Source organism: Lactuca sativa, chromosome 2, assembly GCF_002870075.4.
Source record: "Lactuca sativa cultivar Salinas chromosome 2, Lsat_Salinas_v11, whole genome shotgun sequence".
In the NCBI taxonomy this organism is placed as follows: domain Eukaryota; kingdom Viridiplantae; phylum Streptophyta; class Magnoliopsida; order Asterales; family Asteraceae; genus Lactuca; species Lactuca sativa.
In genome coordinates this window covers 224836974-224857313 of record NC_056624.2, presented here as the reverse complement: position 1 = coordinate 224857313, position 20340 = coordinate 224836974, and the positions used below count along the sequence as shown (strand labels likewise).

At 41.1% G+C, this 20340-nt stretch overlaps 1 protein-coding gene across 1 annotated transcript; it reads left to right on the top strand.

The window, feature by feature from the left end:
* The first annotated feature begins 17921 nt into the window (after positions 1-17921).
* LOC111892120 (protein ORANGE, chloroplastic) lies at positions 17922-20055 on the top strand. Its single transcript, XM_023888191.2, has 8 exons — positions 17922-18297; positions 18498-18612; positions 18744-18860; positions 19006-19092; positions 19180-19256; positions 19330-19457; positions 19546-19682; positions 19799-20055. The coding sequence occupies exons 1-8, from the start codon at positions 18083-18085 to the stop codon at positions 19874-19876; spliced, it is 954 nt and encodes a 317-aa protein (XP_023743959.1). The 5' UTR covers positions 17922-18082; the 3' UTR covers positions 19877-20055.
* The last annotated feature ends 285 nt before the right edge of the window (positions 20056-20340 follow it).

Here is a 20340-nt window from a genome sequence, read left to right as displayed (position 1 = left end):
TTTATAGTGAACTAGCATGTCGAGCCACACATTGATATGCAACTATAAACCAAAAGAGGGACTAACATAACTCTGAACAAAACAAGTAAATAAAACACACTTGCTTGCATTAGAAATAAGGACCTAACGCCGAATCAAACACAATAATGTTGGCATCTCGGGTAATTCGGGACTGTACTTAGTGATACCAAGGAGTGAATGTAGCCTGATCAACTACATTCCCTCCAAAGTAGAACTAACACACGTCTTGATGAGATCGGGATAGCTAGGGAACCTAAAACTATACCTTTATCACCAGAAAGAGAACGTTCGCTTAGTCTGTACAATAGTCATAGCACCTAGGAATAATGTTAGCATATTTACGTACTCGCGCAGACAGCATGGCTGGTTTTCATCACCCTGGAGACCCCTACTTCCCTAATCAGGGAAACAACGGGTGGCTAGAGGAGGAGGAGCCTGAGGAAGAGCCTGAAGAGGAACCTGAGGAAGACCCCGAAGAGGAATCTGATGGGGAACCAGAGGCAGAAGTCGAGGGAGAGCCTGCCGAACCCGAAGAAGACGAAGAGCATTTCGAAGAGGAGCTCGATGACAGCGAAGGGGGTGATTCGGACGCAGAGTCCGAGGTCATCAACCCCCCTTACCCGATCAGGGTGCCTGCTTATCGTGTGGGTCCCACTGGACCTACCCCTCCTTGGGGCATTGATCTTTGGAGATGGAGCAGACATCAGGGATAGCGACCCCCGTTTGGCATGTCACGTGAGTTCTTTGACTTGAGGGACGGAGGACCGGCCGACCGAGCCCTACCGGTCATGGTGAGACGATTACGGGACACCGGCGACCTTGCTCAGGGCACTGTTGATCAAGTACGCCAGTTGTGGACTAGGGTCGAGCGTGCGGAACAGGAGACGCGTGACGTCCTCCGGGAGTTTCACATGAGGCAGGTAAGGTGGGAGTCTCGACTTCAGGACGCAGAACGCTTGGTGGCTCGTCTTCAGGGAGCATCCACATCTTCGGCACCACCTCCTGACGCAGCTCATCGCGGTTAGGGATAGACTTATCATAGTAGGTCATTAGGAACTATGTTATGTACTCCGGCTCTATGTTTAAGTGACTACACTACTCATGGAGTCGTTATGCTGTCGGATTAGTGTCACTTATGTATGCTCTTACGAGCAAATTTTCTTGTATTACATGCGGATAATATTAATGAACTTTTGTGTGTTTTGCTATGATATTGCCAGTTGTTATGTGCTCGATGGTAGTAATGTTTAGGTTCGTACCATACACCTAGTTAGTAGGATCACAACCTCACAGAAACCACGTGCACTCAACATCTTTCCGTTTCATGACAGAAAGATGCCTCGCCGAGCTACTCGCGGAAATCCCGAACCAACCCCGCCCGAAGTTGACACCACTGCTTTCCAGGCAGCCGTGTCTGCTGCGGTCATAGCAGCTATGGCACAACTTCACCGAGGGAACAACGGACGAGGTAACGAGCAAGGATCCGGAAGTTCGAACAACGGGACGAACCAAGGACCCACTAAAACGTGCACCTACAAGGACTTCACAAACGCTAAACCACGAGCTTTCAACGGCACTGGAGGAGTGATCACTCTGAAGCGATGGATCGAGAAGGTAGAGTCGGTATTCGAGATATGCGATTGCCCCGAGCAGATGAAGGTGAAGTTCGCGGCCTGTACTTTTGTGGACCAAGCACTCACTTGGTGGAATGGACACGTGGAAGCTATGACGCTCCCTGTCGCCAACACTATCCCCTGGGCAGAAATGAAAGAAATGTTAATGGCTGAGTACTGCCCCCGAGGCGAAATACAAAAGATGGAGCAGGAGCTATGGAACCTCACTGTGCAGAATGCGAACATCGATGCCTACATATCGAGATTTAGCGAACTATCTCTGTTGTGCCCGGGTATGATCACATCAGAAGGAAAGAAGATCGAACGATTCATCTGGGGACTGACACCTCCCATTCAGGGGAATGTGATAGCTGCGAACCCTGAAACGTTTGACAGTGCGAAGAGATTGGCAAAGAGGCTATATGATCATAACAACAAGAAGGGCGAGAAGCCAGTGGAGACTGAGAAGAAAAAGGAGGGTGATGGTAAGAAAGGGGTGGAACAACAAGAGAAAGGGGCGTCAGGGCCCCGAGGCCTCTAAAAAACAGCAGACAGTGGCAGTTAACGCTGTCACCGCACCGGTTCCAGCCACACCACATGCTCCAGCCTCAGCTGCTTCAACTGCTTTAAGACCCTATTCCGGTAATTTTCCCAAGTGCAACAAGTGCGGTTTCCGTCACCATGGAGAATGTAGGGAGTTCCATTGCACCAGTTGCAACCGAAGGGGACATACTGCAAGGTTCTGCAGGACTTATCCTCCCCAGAATCAGAGTCAGGGAAACAATCAGAACAACAACAACAACAACAACCACCGCAATACGAACAACACCAACGTCGGCGGCAACAATGCAGGGCCTAGCCACACCTGTTTCGGATGCGGAAGGACGGGGCATTTCCGCCGAGATTGCCCTAACAGCAACCCAGGAAACAGGGGAGCAGGAAGAATGCTGACTATGGGTCAGAGTGATGCAGTTCAGGACCCCGCAGTTGTGACCGGTACGTTTCTCCTAAACCACACTTATGCATGCATCTTATTTGATACCGGAGCGGAGCGAAGTTTCGTAAGCGAGAAGTTTAAACATTTATTGAAACAACAACCCCAGAAGCTAAATGAAACCTATACGGTGGAAATGGCCAATGGGAAAACCGAATCCACTAGGGAAATCTACATCGGATGTACCCTAACCCTCAACCGACACGTTTTTCGAATAAACCTAATGCCAGTATCAATTAGGAGTTTCGATGTGATTATCGGCATGGATTGGTTAAGCCCCCACCATGCTGAGATTATGTGCCACGAGAAGGCCGTTCGCCTTCGTCTCCTGAATCACGAAACCCTAGTAATTTACGGAGACAAACCTAGCACGAATCTTCGTCTTATATCGTGCATCAAAGCACAAAAACATCTGCGAAAGAACAATTTGGCGTTCTTGGCTCACATAGTGGACAAGACCAAAGAGGAAACTAACATCCAAGATATTCCGGTAGCGTGTGAATTTACGGACATGTTTCCTAAAGATCTTCCAGGAGTACCCCCGGAGAGACAGGTTGAGTTCCGAATCGACCTCGTTCCAGGAGCAACTCCTCTCGCTAAATCATCATATCGGTTGGCTCCTGCTGAAATGCAGGAATTGTCCAGCCAACTCAGTGAGCTTCTGGACAAGGGATTTATCCGACCTAGCTACTCGCCATGGGGAGCTCCGGTGCTCTTTGTCAAAAAGAAGGACGGATCTTTCAGAACGTGCATCGATTACAGAGAGTTAAATAAACTCACTGTTAAAAACCGCTACCCACTCCCACGAATCGATGATCTATTCGACCAGCTCCAGGGAGCTAGTTATTTTTTCTAAAATAGATTTACGGTCCGGATACCACCAACTCAAAGTCCGAGAAGAGGATATTCCTAAAACCGCTTTCCGAACCCGCTACGGACATTATGAATTCGTCGTAATGCCCTTCGGTCTAACAAATGCACCTGCCGCATTCATGGACCTAATGAATTGAATCTGTCGACCGTTCCTTGACAACTTCGTCATTGTGTTTATCGATGACATCCTCGTCTATTCTCGAAGCAAAGAGGAGCATGGCCAACATCTCCGACAAGTCCTAGAGACCCTGCGATCGGAAAAGCTTTACGCCAAACTCTCCAAGTGTGAGTTCTGGCTCCGGAGCGTGAATTTTCTAGGCCACGTAGTTAGCCAAGACGGAATTCATGTGGATCCCTCTAAGGTCAAAGCTGTGGAAGGATGGGCAACTCCGACAACGCCCACAAAAATTCGTCAATTTTTAGGCCTAGCAGGCTACTATAGGAGATTCATCCAAAACTTCTCTAAGATCGCCAAGCTGCTTACCTTGCTTACGCAAAAGGGCGTGCCATTCAAGTGGACAGACCGACAAGAGATTGCGTTTCGAACCTTGAAGCAAGCTCTCTGTAGCGCTCCTGTACTATCTCTACCTGAAGGAACGGAAGATTTTGTAGTCTACTGTGACGCGTCGAATCAGGGTTTAGGTTGCGTTCTCATGCAACGTGGAAGAGTGATAGCATATGCGTCCCGCCAACTAAAGACGCACGAAGTAAATTACACGACCCATGACCTAGAACTGGGAGCCGTGGTCTTCGCTCTGAAAATTTGGAGGCACTACCTGTACGGTACAAAGTGCACCATCTTCACGGACCACAAGAGCCTCCAGCACATCTTGAATCAGAAAGAGCTGAACATGAGACAACGAAGATGGGTGGAATTGCTAAACGACTATGAATGCGAGATCAAGTACCATCCAGGCAAGGCCAACGTGGTAGCTGATGCATTAAGTCGGAAGGAGTACTCTAATCGCCGTACGAAAACACACTCGATAACCATTCAATCTCATCTGGCCACTCAAATTGCATCAGTCCAGTCAGAGGCTATGAAAGCGGAAAATAGAACTAGCGAGGCATTGCGCGGGATGGAGAAGAACCTAGAAGCAAAAGAGAATGGGGTATACTACTTCATGAACCGTATTTGGGTCCCAAAAATCGGAGGATTTAGGGAGACCGTTATGAAGGAAGCCCACAAGACACGATACTTCATTCATCCCGGTTCGGACAAGATGTATTTGGACATTAAACAACACTATTGGTGGCCTAACATGAAGGCGGAAATCGCAACCTATGTTAGTAAGTGCCTTACGTGTGCCAAAGTAAAGGTGGAATACCAGAAACCTTCCGGATTGTTACAGCAACCGGCAATCCCTGAGTGGAAATGGGAGGGGATTTCTATGGATTTCGTGACCAAGCTGCCCAAGACGTCGGACGGACTGGACACCATATGGGTAATAATCGACCGACTGACGAAATCTGCCCATTTCCTGCCAATCAAAGAATCCTACAAGATGGAGAGACTGACGCGTTTGTACCTACGAGAAATTGTAAGACTCCATGGAGTGCCAAAATCTATCATCTCGGATAGGGACAGTAGGTTCACATCGCGCTTTTGGCAATCACTCCACAAGGCAATGGGAACTCACCTCGACATGAGCACCGCATATCACCCACAAAGGAACGGTCAAAGCGAACGAACCATTCAGACGCTTGAAGACATGCTTCGTGCATGTGTGATAGACTTTGGAAAGTCTTGGGATACCCACCTACTGTTGATCGAATTCTCATTTAACAATAGTTACCATTCGAGCATCAAGGTGGCTCCTTTCGAAGCACTGTACGGGCGTAAATGTAGATCACCGTTATGTTGGGCTGAAGTAGGTGACACCCAACTAGCAAGAATGCATACGTCGAACATGGCACTAACAGGACCGGAGATTATTCGCGAAACCACAGAAAAGATCGTTCAGATCAGAGCTCGATTACAAGCATCGCGTGACCGACAAAAGAGCTATGCCGATAAACGGCGAAAGCCCTTAGAATTCCAGGTCGGTGATCGAGTACTGTTGAAAGTCTCACCCTGGAAAGGGGTTATACGTTTCGGAAAACGGGGAAAGCTGAACCCGCGATACATTGGACCTTTCGAAATCGTCGCCTGAATAGGCCCAGTAGCATACAGACTACAACTACCCGCAGAGCTAAACAGTGTACACCCCGTGTTTCATGTCTCTAATCTGAAGAAGTGCCTATCAGATGAAACCCTTGTCATTCCTCTTGACGAAATCGAAATCAATGAGAATCTCCTGTTCGTCGAAGAACCAATTGAAATCATGGACAGGGAGGTGAAGCGTACTAAGCAAAGTCGCATCCCGATCGTGAAGGTACGGTGGAACGCAAAGCGTGGGCCAGAATTCACGTGGGAACGCGAAGATCAAATGAAGCAAAAGTACCCTCACCTATTCTAGCATTCTTAAATCTAGCTTTCAAACAGAATTTCAGGACGAAATTCCCTCTAACGGAGGGATGATGTCACAACTGGAAATTTTGTGTCATGTAATATATACATTCAAGCTAATGTGAATCAAAAACTTAAGAACATGATTGACACCTATGATTATGACTTCAAAAACTTCAATCAAATACATTATACAAGTACTACAAATAGTCATCAAACAATTGGAAACCCTAGAAGTCCTTGTTTAAGTCCATTTTGGACTAGGACTTCCTTATTGGATCCGAATGGACCAATAAGCTTCCAATTAGAATATCATGGGCTTAGAACCCTAATTGGGCTCTAATTGGACCCACACTAATTTATTTTAACATTTTGGGCCATATTGGGCCTAGAATGAAATGAATTAAAAGCCTTGATACATGAATAACCTAAACTAGTCCAATAAAAATATAAAAAAAAAATCCTACCACATTCCTTTAGACTTAAAACATACCCAAATTAACTCTAATATTGGGCTTAGGGACAAAGGCCCAAATTCTTCCTTTTCCCTTTCAAATTCTCGGCCCAAGGCCCAAGCCCAAGAAGAAATGGAAGAGTTGACTATTTGCTTGCCACCTCATTAATACCCAACATGTTTCCATGCACAACTCATACTTCTAGGAGCATATCACTTCAAAGATCACATATCTTCTTCCTATCTCTCTCACACTTGGCCATACACCCACACACGCCACAAAAATCTCTTCCAAACTCTCTAAGCCTTGAAGAACAATCCTCCCTCTCCACTTAAAGATCTCGAAAATTAGGAGGCTTTCAAGAGGATATTTCCACCAACTCTTCATCCAAGGTAAGGCTATGCTTGGATCTATGAATTAAATCCTTTGTTTTATCAAAATCCCTTCCTAATCTATGCAAAAATCGTGATCTTGCATCCTAGAACCATCTCAAACTCGAGATCTTCAAGAAAAGGGTGCTAAGGCCAAAAATCACCAAGTTTTCTTCCATCTTTTCTTCAAAAACCGAAATCACACACCAAGGTGAGCTTCATACCCCCTATTTTCTGTTTTTATGAGTTTTGTGGGGGGGGGGGGAATACAAGTGAAAGTGTAGATCTATATGTGTTTTGTATGCCTTGTATGATTTCCATGCTTACATGTATGCTTTTGTGTGCTATAATGTTGGATCTAGCCATAAAACCCCTCAAAATCGAGATATATCTTATGTTAAATGGTTTTAGCATCAAATATATTTCTACATACAAAGTGTTCAAGAAAAATGGCTAAGTGGTTTAGTAACAATTTTTCTTTGGGCTAAAAACACAAATTTTGGGCCTAAAATGTGAAAAATACAAAATTAAGGGTCCAAATGGACATATCACGAATTCTGATGGATGAGGTGTGCCAAAACAGTTTCAATAAAACAATTTCTGGAAATATACTCATTTAGAGGATTAAAAATATAAATTTCAAGCTTAATGGGCTAAAAATGACATTTTCGGCCCAATGAGGCCCATTATGCGAGATTTTCTGTTTTGGAGGGCCAAAACTGTATTTTACTGTAAAACAGTGGACTATAAGTGTTCCAAGTCCTTTTTCAAAGGTTTAAAATGCTTTTTAAATTTAAAAAGGACCAAAGTTGCAAAAATTTTACAATTTGGGCCAAAATTGTCAAAGTTGCGAAAAAGAAGGGTTATAACCGAGAAAACTGAAATTGCAGGGACTTAAACTGTTTTCATTGAAAAATATGCTGAAAAACCTCAACTTCAATGATTTTTGGGGTTAAAATGTCAAGAAAATTGATTTAAGGACCAAACCGGAAAGTATTTAACTAAAGGGTTGAAAAAGTAAATTTTACAAACAATGAGGGGCTGAAAACAGAAAACTTTCAAGGCTAATTCAATACATGCAATTTGATCAAACAATGGTACCGCGACTATCGACGAAATACAATACACTACAATACCAAAATCGTTGTGAAATGAATTGGTTCGGTCTCGAACCAATGAAAATCCGAAACTACTAACTCGACGACACTACGATTCATACAAGTAACGTTTGGGAATTCAATATACATGCGAGTGTGCACAGACGTCTACGCACCATCTTTGGGCCCCAAAAGTGTAAAATCTTGCTTGTTGGGCCTAGCTAGCCCAATGACCTGATCTTAAGGCCCAAAGACCTTTATTCTACGAAGTGTTGGGTTTCACCGACTTGGCACAACGTAGAGGGACTTTCAATGGCTTGTATACTACTGGTCCCCAAGGGTCCTTTGGTATTGCTAGTAAAGTCTACATTTTATGCGAGGCGGGTCGGGGACCCCTCGTACACATTTTTTTTTATCCCTAACCGGTTAATGGAGTCATCGAGGTCTTCGTGTCCTCTTTCTCTTCGGATGTGGGACTACACGTAGTCAGGCGATTGGATAACGTGATTAGTACGGACGACGCCTTCGGGATCGTTAGTATAGCTATAAACTGGTCGTTTGTGTAATGCGTGTTTGTAGCAATTAATCATGCTCAAAAATAATCCAACGTCGCCTGGGAATGAGACTACTCTTTTTGCAATGGTTTCAACGTAACTTCATGGAATTCAAAGGATTAGGAAAACATCGGGTTTTCCTAGGGTTTTTCAATACATAACGGACTCGAAATGTATACAACTTTAATGAAAATTTTTTACAAGTATAGAAACAAACAAGCATACCTATGGATCTTCACAAACATTTTCGAAAGCTTTTTATGTCAGAAAATATCAGATTTTCTGGTGGTTTTCAAACGATACGAACATTGTTTTCTCCAAATATCGCTTATGAACTCACCAATATTTCATATGTTGACGTTTTTCAAAATACTTGTATTCTCAGGGAACCAGTGAATCAAAGGAAATCATATTCAGTGATGGCTTGCAGTTTATTTATGTACGAATCGAACAATTTATTTTTGGGAATGTAATGTTTAAACAATGTAATTCATGTAAACGCTACTGGTTGTACTATATTAATGCATGGTGACGAATGTTGTTATGTTTCATATATATTCAATGTTATGGTATTCAATTGAGTCACAACAGCCCCCGGACGTTTCCGCCGTCTGGTTCGGGGGTGTGACAGATCTAGAAGCTCATTCACGATTTTCCACCATTGGAGACCTGCAAGAGGCGATTTTGGGAGCTAGAAATCATTTCCTTTCATCTTTCCAAATCTTAGGTAGTTTCTTTATGCAATTAGATTATTGTTCTTGTTACTTTGTTGCCATGAGTGGCTAATACTCTTATTTGGTTAACTTTAGCTGAAAACCAATGAATGCTTGTGGGTTTTGAAGGATTTATGTTGATTATCAATTTATTCCATGTTTATGATTCTAGTTTGCAATTCTTATGCTTAATTGATTGCTTTGATCATGAGCTTAGTGTTTGATTGAGCAATGGTTGATTTATTTCATTGATTTTGCATTGGATCATTGAATTTATCTAGAACAAAGGCTTTATGATGGTAGAAGCCATCTCTAGCTTATGAATCATAACTCCTTTATGGTTGTGTAAGCATTTGACATCCTCTAGGAATTGGGGATTCCTTCATTCTTAAGGCTAATTGATTTCTTGGGATTAATTGCTTCAATTGACCCTTGATCTCAATTAAGAAGGTGTGTTGTGGGCTTCCCCAACCTCCATACTACCTATGAGGAATCTTGGCATATCATGCTTCATGATTGCTATAACCAATTTGGGATGAAGGATAAGCTTTGCATTAGATCCTAATGATAAACACACAAATGTTCATTGTGTTGAATTGCTTTAGTTAACCAATTATTTCCAACCTTTGAGCATCTCATCAACTTGCTTAATTGCAAGGTTCTTAGTTATTTAAATATTTTAGTTTTCAAGTAATCAAACAACCCCCCCCCCCCCCTTTTTTTTGTTTAATTGTAGTTAGTTAGATTAATTTCACTAGTTCTATTGAATTGCATTGGTAATTAAATACAACCATTTCCCCGAGGATCGATACCCCTCTTTGCCATTATATTACGTTTATTTAGCAATCAAAGGGTGTAATTTGCTTGGTGGGCTTGACATCCCATCAGTTATTATTGTTTTGTTTGCATATTTCAACATATTATGGTTAGGTTGAGGTGGTTCATGTGTACTATAGGCCTTGCAAGGCAGTCCAGTCAGACCGAAAGCTCATGTGTAACATCCCAAAAATTTAAGCGAATTTAAAACTTTTAAAACCATTAAGTCATTACAATTTGTTTTCAAAATAGTTTAGACATCAGAATATCCCCATAATCAATCATGAAAATATAAGGAGGTGTACGGTCACGTCTTCGCCTTCCCGCAATCATCCGAAATACCTAAAACAATAATCAATAAATGTAAGCACGAAGGCTTAGTGAGTTACCCCTAAAATACCAACACGATACATATATAACCATATCATATAAACATATAAGCAAACATCATGCATAATGAGCCATCAGTCTGACTGGACCGACTCCCGATCCTCAGTCTATATGGACCACTCTCCGATCCCTCGCTACGTCTAGACCGCCCTCCTCTGGGCCTTCAGCCTATCCGGACCGCTCGTTGGGCCTTCGACCTGACTAAAATTGTCCGGCCTGGGCCTATAATCTACTTGGTCCGCCCAAGGTGACTTGGCCTACTGCACACAGCAGGACTTGCCTCAACCCTTTCCCAATCCAGCAAACATGTGCACATACATATAAATAAGTAAATATGCAGATCTAATCGATCACTAATCATGGCAATCATCCTATAACCAGGATATTGATCTAATCGCTCACTAACATAACAATCATCCTATAACCAGGATACTTATCTAACTGATCTCTAACATAGCAACCATCCTAACTACCAGGATGTAAATCAATAAACATATCATGCAATAAACCCGGATGCAAATCCGATAAAGGCCGGCATTGGTGCCTTCAACCCTGTTAGTATAGTGAGGACAACTCAACTGGCACTGCTGAAGTCCCGCGGATGAAATTCTAGCTGTTGGTTGTAAAAGTCCCAAACTGCCAATATCAAATAATACCTAATTAATAATTGGGTTCTAAGCTCAAGGTCCAACTTACACCCCAAAGGCCCAAAAGTCAAGTAATGGGGCCAAAGCCCAACATATGACCCAATTTTCCAAATTGGGCCCAAACCTCTACATGGTCTTACCTTAAGGCCCATCCAGTTATTCTAGTCCAAACTCTTGGTATTCCCATGGCCCAATATCACATAATCATCAAGGTCCAATTATGGCCCACTTATGGCCTAATTTTCGAAATTGGGCCCAAGTCCTTCATGTGGGCCTTATCCTAAAGCAATCTAATTATTTTGGTCCGTTTACTTGTTCTTGGATAGCCCATCAATAGTCCAATCACCAAAGCCCAATAGGAAGGCCCAACTCAAGGCCCAAGTGAAAATAGGGTTTTCACATGAAATGACGATTAGGGTTAAGTGTTCGTACTTAACCCATTAATGACTTAATCCATTCAGTCCAATATTGACTTAGGTTAATTTGCACATGATTATTAATTATTATTTTAGGTTTAATAAATAGTTCTCGTGCGGTCCCGATCAATCCCAAAATTAGGGTTTCATGACGTTAGGGTTTTCCAAACCCTAATTAGGGTTTCCAACCCAATACTAGCCAATTAGTCACATGTTTGGGCTTTTAGGTCAATTAGGGCTTCATTGGGGCCATCAGGGTTTTATTGGGCCCACTAGGGTTTCATTGGGCCCATTTCATCTAAGCATCCCCAAACGAGTCAAAACGCAAACGAGGCACACCGTCACCCAACACGGCGGCTGGTGGCGGAAGGAGGCGGCAGCTACCACCTCACGGTGGTGGTTATAAGCTTATTATTATTATTATTCTGGCTGATTACAAAACATTACAACACAATCGAAAAAACACACACACATATACTAATAAAACACACACGCACAACCACTCTGTGGCGACTGGCGGTGGTCGAAGGTGCTAGCCACCACCTCACAGGGGTAGTGGTGGCCCTCTTGTGTTTCCGGCTAAGACATCAACCCACACGCGATACACACACGAAATTAACACAATACAACATCATACACACTCGCCATGGTTGTCCTTGAGGCGGCAGCCATGGTGGTCTTTACTGGGTTTTTCGACAGCAACAATAACATAGCGGCAGTCATGATGTTTGGCAGCCGCCCACGCCGGCGTTTCTTCCCTGCTACATCCACACGACGCATCCGCTTCACGAGTCCTCGAGCTCAACCACCATTTCACGATGGCGGAAGATCATCTCTCGAAAAAGTTTGATCTTCAATGAATATGGGCAACGGCGGCTATGTCTTCACCATTTCAGCGCAACAGGGCAGCAATCCCGGTGGTTTTTCGACCACACACGACGTCCAACAACGTAGTGATGGCGGTGTTTTGATGGCAGAATCGGCAGGATACATGGTGGCGGTGGTGAGGCTTTGTGATGGCGGCTGGAGAAAGAGAAGAAGGAGAATAGCAGCTTTCGGTGGGTGTGAAAAAAAATTCCCGCTTGAACATGATCACATTCATGATGATGAAGAAGAAGATGATGATATTGATGGGGATGTCGGGGATCCTTTCTTTACGAAGGTTATACCGAAAAAGGGAAAACAAAAATTTGCTTTGGTAAGATTTGGGGTAATAAGTAATCATAAATTCATCATATATAATGATAATAACTTTTGTTTGCATCAGCGGTTTCCGTTGGAATTTACACGATTGATCAGATTGACTGCAGGAAGAACAATGAGCATGAAGAATCTGGAAGGAAAAGAGTGGCCGGTAAGGTTACTTAGAGAGGGGGGTCATTATACAAGGTATTATTTGTCGAAGGGGTGGAGTGAATTCCTTTCTTTAAATTCTGGAACTCATTGTTGATTTCCAGAAGATCCTGCTCAGAGCAGTACTGCAATTTCAGTTGTACCACAAAATCTTCCCAAGACATCTTACTAGCTTCACCCGTGGGCATCGAATCAGCTAGTAACTTCCACCAGCTCAACACACCAGACTTTAACAGAGGAATTGCAAGTGTGGTCTTTTGTTTGTTGCTGCACTCGCAACTTTCAAACATCGTCTCCATTTCGGAGATCCAATTCATGACTTCCACCGGTGTCAGACTTCCAGATAGACACGGCGGTTTAGATGCCATGAAATCTTTGTATTTGCATCCGCGTCCATCAACTCCTCCATCCTGATTGTTTTGTCTAACTATCGGTGGGTTGGCTTGACCAAGAGTCCCACTGTAGTTCCCGCCTACTAATTGCCCTTCATTCAATACGGGCTGTTCAACAGGCATCATAGTCTCTTCCCTATGGTGTTGTAGTAATCGCCTTGTCTCCTCTATTTGGCGATCTAACATCATCTGTATCATTGCTTGTACCCCATCCATCGTCATTGGCTCAGGTGCAACTCCTACAACAGGTACTTGCTCAACTACTTGAGGTTGAGGCTGTTGATCCCTGTTTCCGTTTGCATTTGCAGTTCCACTACGAGCTCTGGCCATTACAATCTATATAACGAATAAGGCGAATTTAGGTCTTTATCCTTGTTATACATGTTAATTCCCTTATCACTCCGAAACATTTACACGTTAATTCTAATCTCGTAATCATACGCTTAGAATCCTACACACATAAGGTTTCCAGATCCGGTCGGCAACAGACCATAGATCTGAACAAATAATGGCACACATGGCAAACACATATCATTTAACACATAAGGGCATTTTAGGCATCTTCCCTAAAATAAACTAGTGCTCATGTCTAAAATATGGTAGACACTCATCTCACAATCATCACTTAGCATTCTAAGTTCAAGTCTAAAAATTCTACAATTTCTTAGTTCGCTTAAACTAATGCTCTGATACCAACTGTGACATCCCCTAATTTCTCGGCCAGAAAAGACCGATTTAATTTATGCTTTTTAAAATAAAATCAGAGAAATCTTTTTAAAAGATGTTGCGGAATTGGTCCCCAAACAACATATGATAAAAGTTTATCAAAACCCTTCATTAAGAAGGTATATATTTTCCATATATATACATATATATATATATATATATATATATATATATATATATATATATATATATATATATATATATATATATATATATCAAAACCTTGGGATGTCATGTTCCGATAAAAATCAAAAGCATAAACAAGACATTATAAGCCTTTCAACAGTTATTTACAACTACTGGCCTATAATCCAAAAATATCTCGTTGTCCTCCGACTATGCTCGGGGTCCACTACCTGTAACATAAAAAGCTGAGTGGGTCAGGCTTGGGAGCCTGGTGAGCATATAGGGTTTTCAACCCACAATAATAATAAACTTACTAAGTTCATCAATCAACAATAACCCTGATTACTCGTTCCCGTTATCCTCACTTTACGTCCCTAAACACTTATCACAAGGGACTTAGCTTAAAGAATATCATCGGGATGGACACTACTGCTAAGGGGTTTCCTCAGCCATACATGTCCTAAAGGCAACCATGAGGGGGATGGAGTACAGCGAATGAACACTCTCAGTTCATTAACACCTACAGGTTGCGGACCTGCTAATGTTTCCCACTGGACTGTCTAGAAAGTCTGTGGTCGTCATCCAAACTCCGGTAGATGACTGGATCTCAAAACACATCAAGGCCTCTCATCAATTTTATTTTATCACACATCACTATCTATCCATGTTCTACCCAACATATTTGTAGATAAAAATACTTATACAGTTTAAAACTTGTATAAAACATCAACTCAACAGTCGCCTCAAATAAACAATTAATATATTTACACATAGCATGTATTATAAGGTAAATACTTCATATCTATGTGTAAAATGAAAGTGACTATACACTCACATGATTTGATGATAATCGAGCAGCAATTCGTTTCCTAAAACGATCGTTTCTAATAAAAACGGGAGTTTTATTGAGAAACCGGGCTTTGCAAAAGTCGGGCTTCGAAATCGAAAAGATAAATTTTCCGGGCTTCTCAGGCACTTCGTGGCGTATTTCGGGGTTTACAATCGATACCACGGCTTTGGGGGAGGTTAATATGAAGAAAATATGAAGAAAGGGGCTAAATATGGCAAAACTCCAAAAGTAACCGAGAGGCTTCGCAGGTACCCTTCTATTTATAGGGTCCGAAGTCCTGATCCAACGGCTGAGAGGCTCCTGATCCGACGGCTGAGAGGTCTCGCAGGGGGTGGCTCGCACGAGGGTAGCATGTGCGAAGGGGCTGCTGGCTTCTTGTGATTGGTCCGAAGCATGTGTCCGAAGTCGGTTCCGGTGCGCAGGTGGTCAGCATGTGCGAGGGCCTCGGTGGCACTTGCTGATTGGACCGCAGAGTCGTGACCCATGTGTGAGGCTCGGAGCTAGGCGGTGCGAGGTTCGGTCCATATGCGAGCCTCGGATTGGACCTCCCTTCGGTCAAATTAGAATCCGACGCGTGGCTTCGCATGACTCAGCAGCTCGGTGACTCAGCAAGACACATGGCACTCTTTTAGCGAAGGTGACGTGGCCAAAGTCCACGTGTGCGAAATTCCTCGGTTTTGGGGATTTTTCTTGTTTTTCGCGCCAAAACTTCTAAAATCCATAACTTTCGCATATGAACTCCGTTTTTGACGTTCTTTATATGCACGCGTAGCTAAAATTACGCTCTACAACTTCCGTTTAGACATTGTTGGCTAATTTTGACTTTAAATTTTATATTATTATTTTTAACAGACCGGGACAGGAAATTCGTTAAAAATTCATAACTTCTTCATCTGACGTCCGTTTTCGTCAGACTTTTTACCGTTGTGCTACTAATGACGAGACCTTCGATTCTCGTTTTGGTAGTGTCGGCTAAAAATCGCTCGATCTAAAATTCGAGTTTTTAGCTGTCTATTGCTATGCTAAAACTTCGAAAAATCATAACTTCCTCATACGAAGTCAGATTTAGGCGTTCTGTTTATCGAACTTCTCGGTTTAACGAATACTACGATGTTTGTTTAGATTACTAAGGCTAAAAAGTAGTTTATCAAAAACTTACTTTTTACGACATTCAGCACCGTGCCGGTTTTGTCACGAAACTTCGACAGGTCATAACTTATTCGTTATAACTCGGATTTTGGTATTCTTTATATCCCCGAAATCCTTGTTTCGACCACTATAACTTTATGTAAAGATATCGGGCTTATCTCACACTTTAATTTTGACACTTATTTTTATTCTTAATTAATAAAACGCTAATAATTAAGCATAAAACACATAATTCACATAATATTCACATAATTCATTTTCATTTCTTCAAAATGAGTTACAAAGGTTAACCTAGACTATTTACTCAATATAAATGCCTAGGCTAGAAACACGAGTGTTACAAAGAGGGAATGAGAGAGAGGTAATCTAATAAAGCATAAAGAGAAAACTGAACCGACTAATTTGCTGCAACGAACCGTCTCTCCTTTAAGTACCCGGGTAAACGGGTAAACATATTTTTTAACATAATTTTTCGTTTAATTTAATTGTTTTTGGGTGTACTAATAGTTCGATTGTAATAAATCTACATGAATTGTGTTAATCCTATTCCATTTCATGATTATACGAAAGAGAAACACATTTAAACATGTATTCCATTTGGTCTTATATTTTACAAACTTGTTCTTATTGGAAGATGTTTTATTTTTCTTAATGGGTTAAAACTTAAAACCCATGGATATATGGATTGAACAAAGGAGCCAGAAAACTGTCAAAATTAACTCCAAAACCAGAAAAATCGAACCGACTAAAAAACCAACCATATTGGATTCTAAAAACCAGAAACCAACCATTTATGGGTTCGGCTCGGTTTGGGTCCCAAACCGATCTAAACTTACCCATGCACAATCATATCATTTAAATTAAATGCGTTAAAAATATCAACCCAACCTGCTTGGGTTGGGCTAAAGGGTTGGATCAAATTTTCCCGGCTCTATTGATATGTGCAATGTTGAAAGTTAAATCGCGAACGAAGCAAAAGATTACTACACGCAAAAAAGTAAGAAGTTGACATAAACTATATAATATTAAGAAGACACAATTATGTACTCTTGAAATATTTGAAAAGTGTTCTAAATGTTTTTCAATGATTTTTTGTATCAGAAAAACCAATTCAATGGTCTACAATTACTAGCACACAATAATAGTAATTACTTTAAACTTAACTATTTAGGTTGTGATCCGTGACACTATCTAGCCACTGTGGTCATGAAGGTTCGTTTGTAGTGATTTTAGGATATGAGACATATTCTCATATTTACAGTGGGAGATTAGCCAGTACTCAAAAGTTGACTCGGAGCCCTTATTAGGGAAGTTCCCTCTAAAAAAAATGGTTATATTGTGAGACATTTTGCCTTGTTGCCCGTTTGCCTTCAATCGATATGTATTGAACTATATTTTTCTAATTAAAAAAATATTATTATTTAAAAAAAATTATGAGACATTTTTATTTTATATGTCACTTTGAATAACTTCATTTTTATTCCACGTAAAAAATAAGTATAAAAAATGTAGTTATCAATAAAATATCCAACATTATCCATTAAATAATCGAAATAAAATGAAAAATCCATTGTTGGATTTTTGTATTGAGGTCCACAGAATTATTCCACCATCATCATGTATCCAATAAAAGAAATATGGAATCATGCGATATGACAACATCTCCATGGATTTTAAAATATGTGGTTTCATCCACTAAATTTGTATTAGGTTCCAAATTTACAAGTCACTAGATGCAAACTTTGGGACATCGATGGATTAATCAAATATTCAGAAGTACAGGGGTCCGTTGGTCATTTTTATAGAACTGGAAGGGCCATTATGTAGTTTATATAAAGAAAATAATTAAAGAAAAGAGATAGTGCCCACACACGTGGCAATAAACACACCTTCTTCCATTGAAGATCCGCTGCTCCGGCTATACTACATAAATTGTTCCTCCCTCACGATGCTCTATTGTCGCTACCTGAAACCCAACTACACACACTACTGTGTGAGAGAGACAACGATAATTCATATAGGGAGTTATAGAAACAGATAAAGGGAAGTGAAGGAGGGCGACTGATAATTGGAGGAGATGGTATGTTCGGCTCGACTACTGGATGCTTCATATCCCCTAACGCCGTCGGTTTCCTCTTATACCCCGGCCGCGTATCATAACTCGAGATACTTATGTCGAAACCTAAAATCTACTGTCAGATGGCGATCGAAGGCATCGTCCGATCCAGATGCTTCTATGTTTTCAGCTGCTGCTTCGATTGATGCTGATTCAGCGGAAAAAAACGCGGCAGGGTAATCATCTATTCTTTCCTTACATATTAATGGTGCGTTTCGGCCAGAATGACACAATTCTGTTTGTGGATTTAGTTGTTGATTGCAGCTTATGCTATGTGGTTGCCTTGTTCTCTCAAATTCGTTACCTTACAGGCGTAATAAATTGTGTACACTACGTAATATTGCTTTGAATCATATGGTTTAATTTACTGATGCAGGTTCTGTATAATCGAAGGACCTGAAACAGTCCAGGACTTTGATAAAATGGATATACAAGAAATTCAAGATAATATTAGAAGTCGTCGGAATAAAATATTTTTACACATGGAGGAGGTGAGCAAGTTTTTCGGAATATTCATCTGTAATATTGCGTGAGTTATCTAATTGCGTTATGCTCTAGTTTTGTAAGATGATTGATGCTCACTTGAACATTGGTGGGAATTGGGATGGTATACTTTTCTCAGGTCCGCCGGCTAAGGATACAACAGAGAATAAAAAGTGCCGAACTTGGAATCTCAGATGAAGAACAAGATGGCGAGCTTCCCAACTTTCCTTCCTTCATCCCCTTCTTGCCTCCTCTGGTATATAACTTTCTCTTATTTCATTGACTATCCGCGCCAGATAATGATATCCTAATGCATTTAGAATACAGGAAACTTGGTTATCGATTTCATCTTAGTTTTCTGTTTTCTTCATGTGGCAACTAAGAGTTTTCTATCTTTTCAGACCTCAGCAAATCTCAAACAATACTATGCCAGCTGTTTTTCTCTAATTTCTGGAATTATTATTTTTGGAGGTCTCCTTGCACCTACAGTAAGTTTCTTTTCCATATATACGACAAAAAAATCAACACATGTACTATGCAGTTTTTCTTTAAAACTTTATGAATTTTGATCTCAGTTGGAGCTGAAATTGGGAATAGGAGGGACATCATATGCAGATTTCATTTCTAGCATGCATCTTCCTATGCAGTTGAGGTATAAATTAATAAAATTATGTAGTTCATTAAAATTAAATCCGACTATTTATCATTTTGATGCACAAATTCAGTGATGTTGATCCGATTGTGGCATCATTCTCTGGAGGAGCAGTTGGTGTGATTTCAGCTTTGATGGTGGTTGAAATAAACAATGTAAAACAACAAGAGCATAAAAGATGCAAGTATTGTCTAGGAACAGGTTAATAACAACAAATAAGCAAGCATGTTTGAATCTGATTTGTTATAACAAGTTAACAAGTGAAGTTTATTGATGAGATGTGATGCAGGGTATCTGGCTTGTGCTAGGTGTGCTAGCACAGGGGCAATTGTTCTGATTGATCCGGTTGCATCTGCTAATGGTGGAAATCAACCGCTATCGCCACCTAAAACAGAAAGATGTTCCAACTGCTCGGGTGCAGGAAAAGTAAGTTGAATGTTGTGAAATTTGTTTTTTTGGAATGTAAGGGTAAAATGGTCATTTAGTCAGATAAATTATATGATTGTTTATTTATTTATTTTTTACTTGATTTCATTTTGCAGGTTATGTGCCCAACTTGTCTTTGTACAGGAATGGCTATGGCGAGTGAGCATGATCCACGCATTGACCCGTTTGATTAAAATCAAATCAAATCGTGCTTGTAACATAGTAATTTGATAGTTCTTACTTTACATAAGGCAGATGAAATCCTTCCTTGTGGTCAGTAGTTTGTATTTGTGTTGTACAACTCTTTAAATACATTCTTGCATGAGTTTTATACTTTATTATATATATACGACTGTTGTATTTTTATTTTGAATTACAAGGCTCAAGTGTATACATTCTGCAATGATTCCCTCCTCCTTCTAGTAGAGTCAGGTCAGTTTAAAGTGATGCTGTGATTTGCACCAATCACTCTGTGGGTCTCTTTCCCGTTTTATAAAAAGTTAATTTATCTCTTATTATAATATATATATGTCAAAACAAACATTCAATTTTCAAGAAGAAAGTATAAAAGAGTATAAGACTCTGTCAAACACGAGATAAGAAATATGGAGTAGACTTTGACTTTTCAAGTAAACGCTAACAGAGTGCATGATGCCAA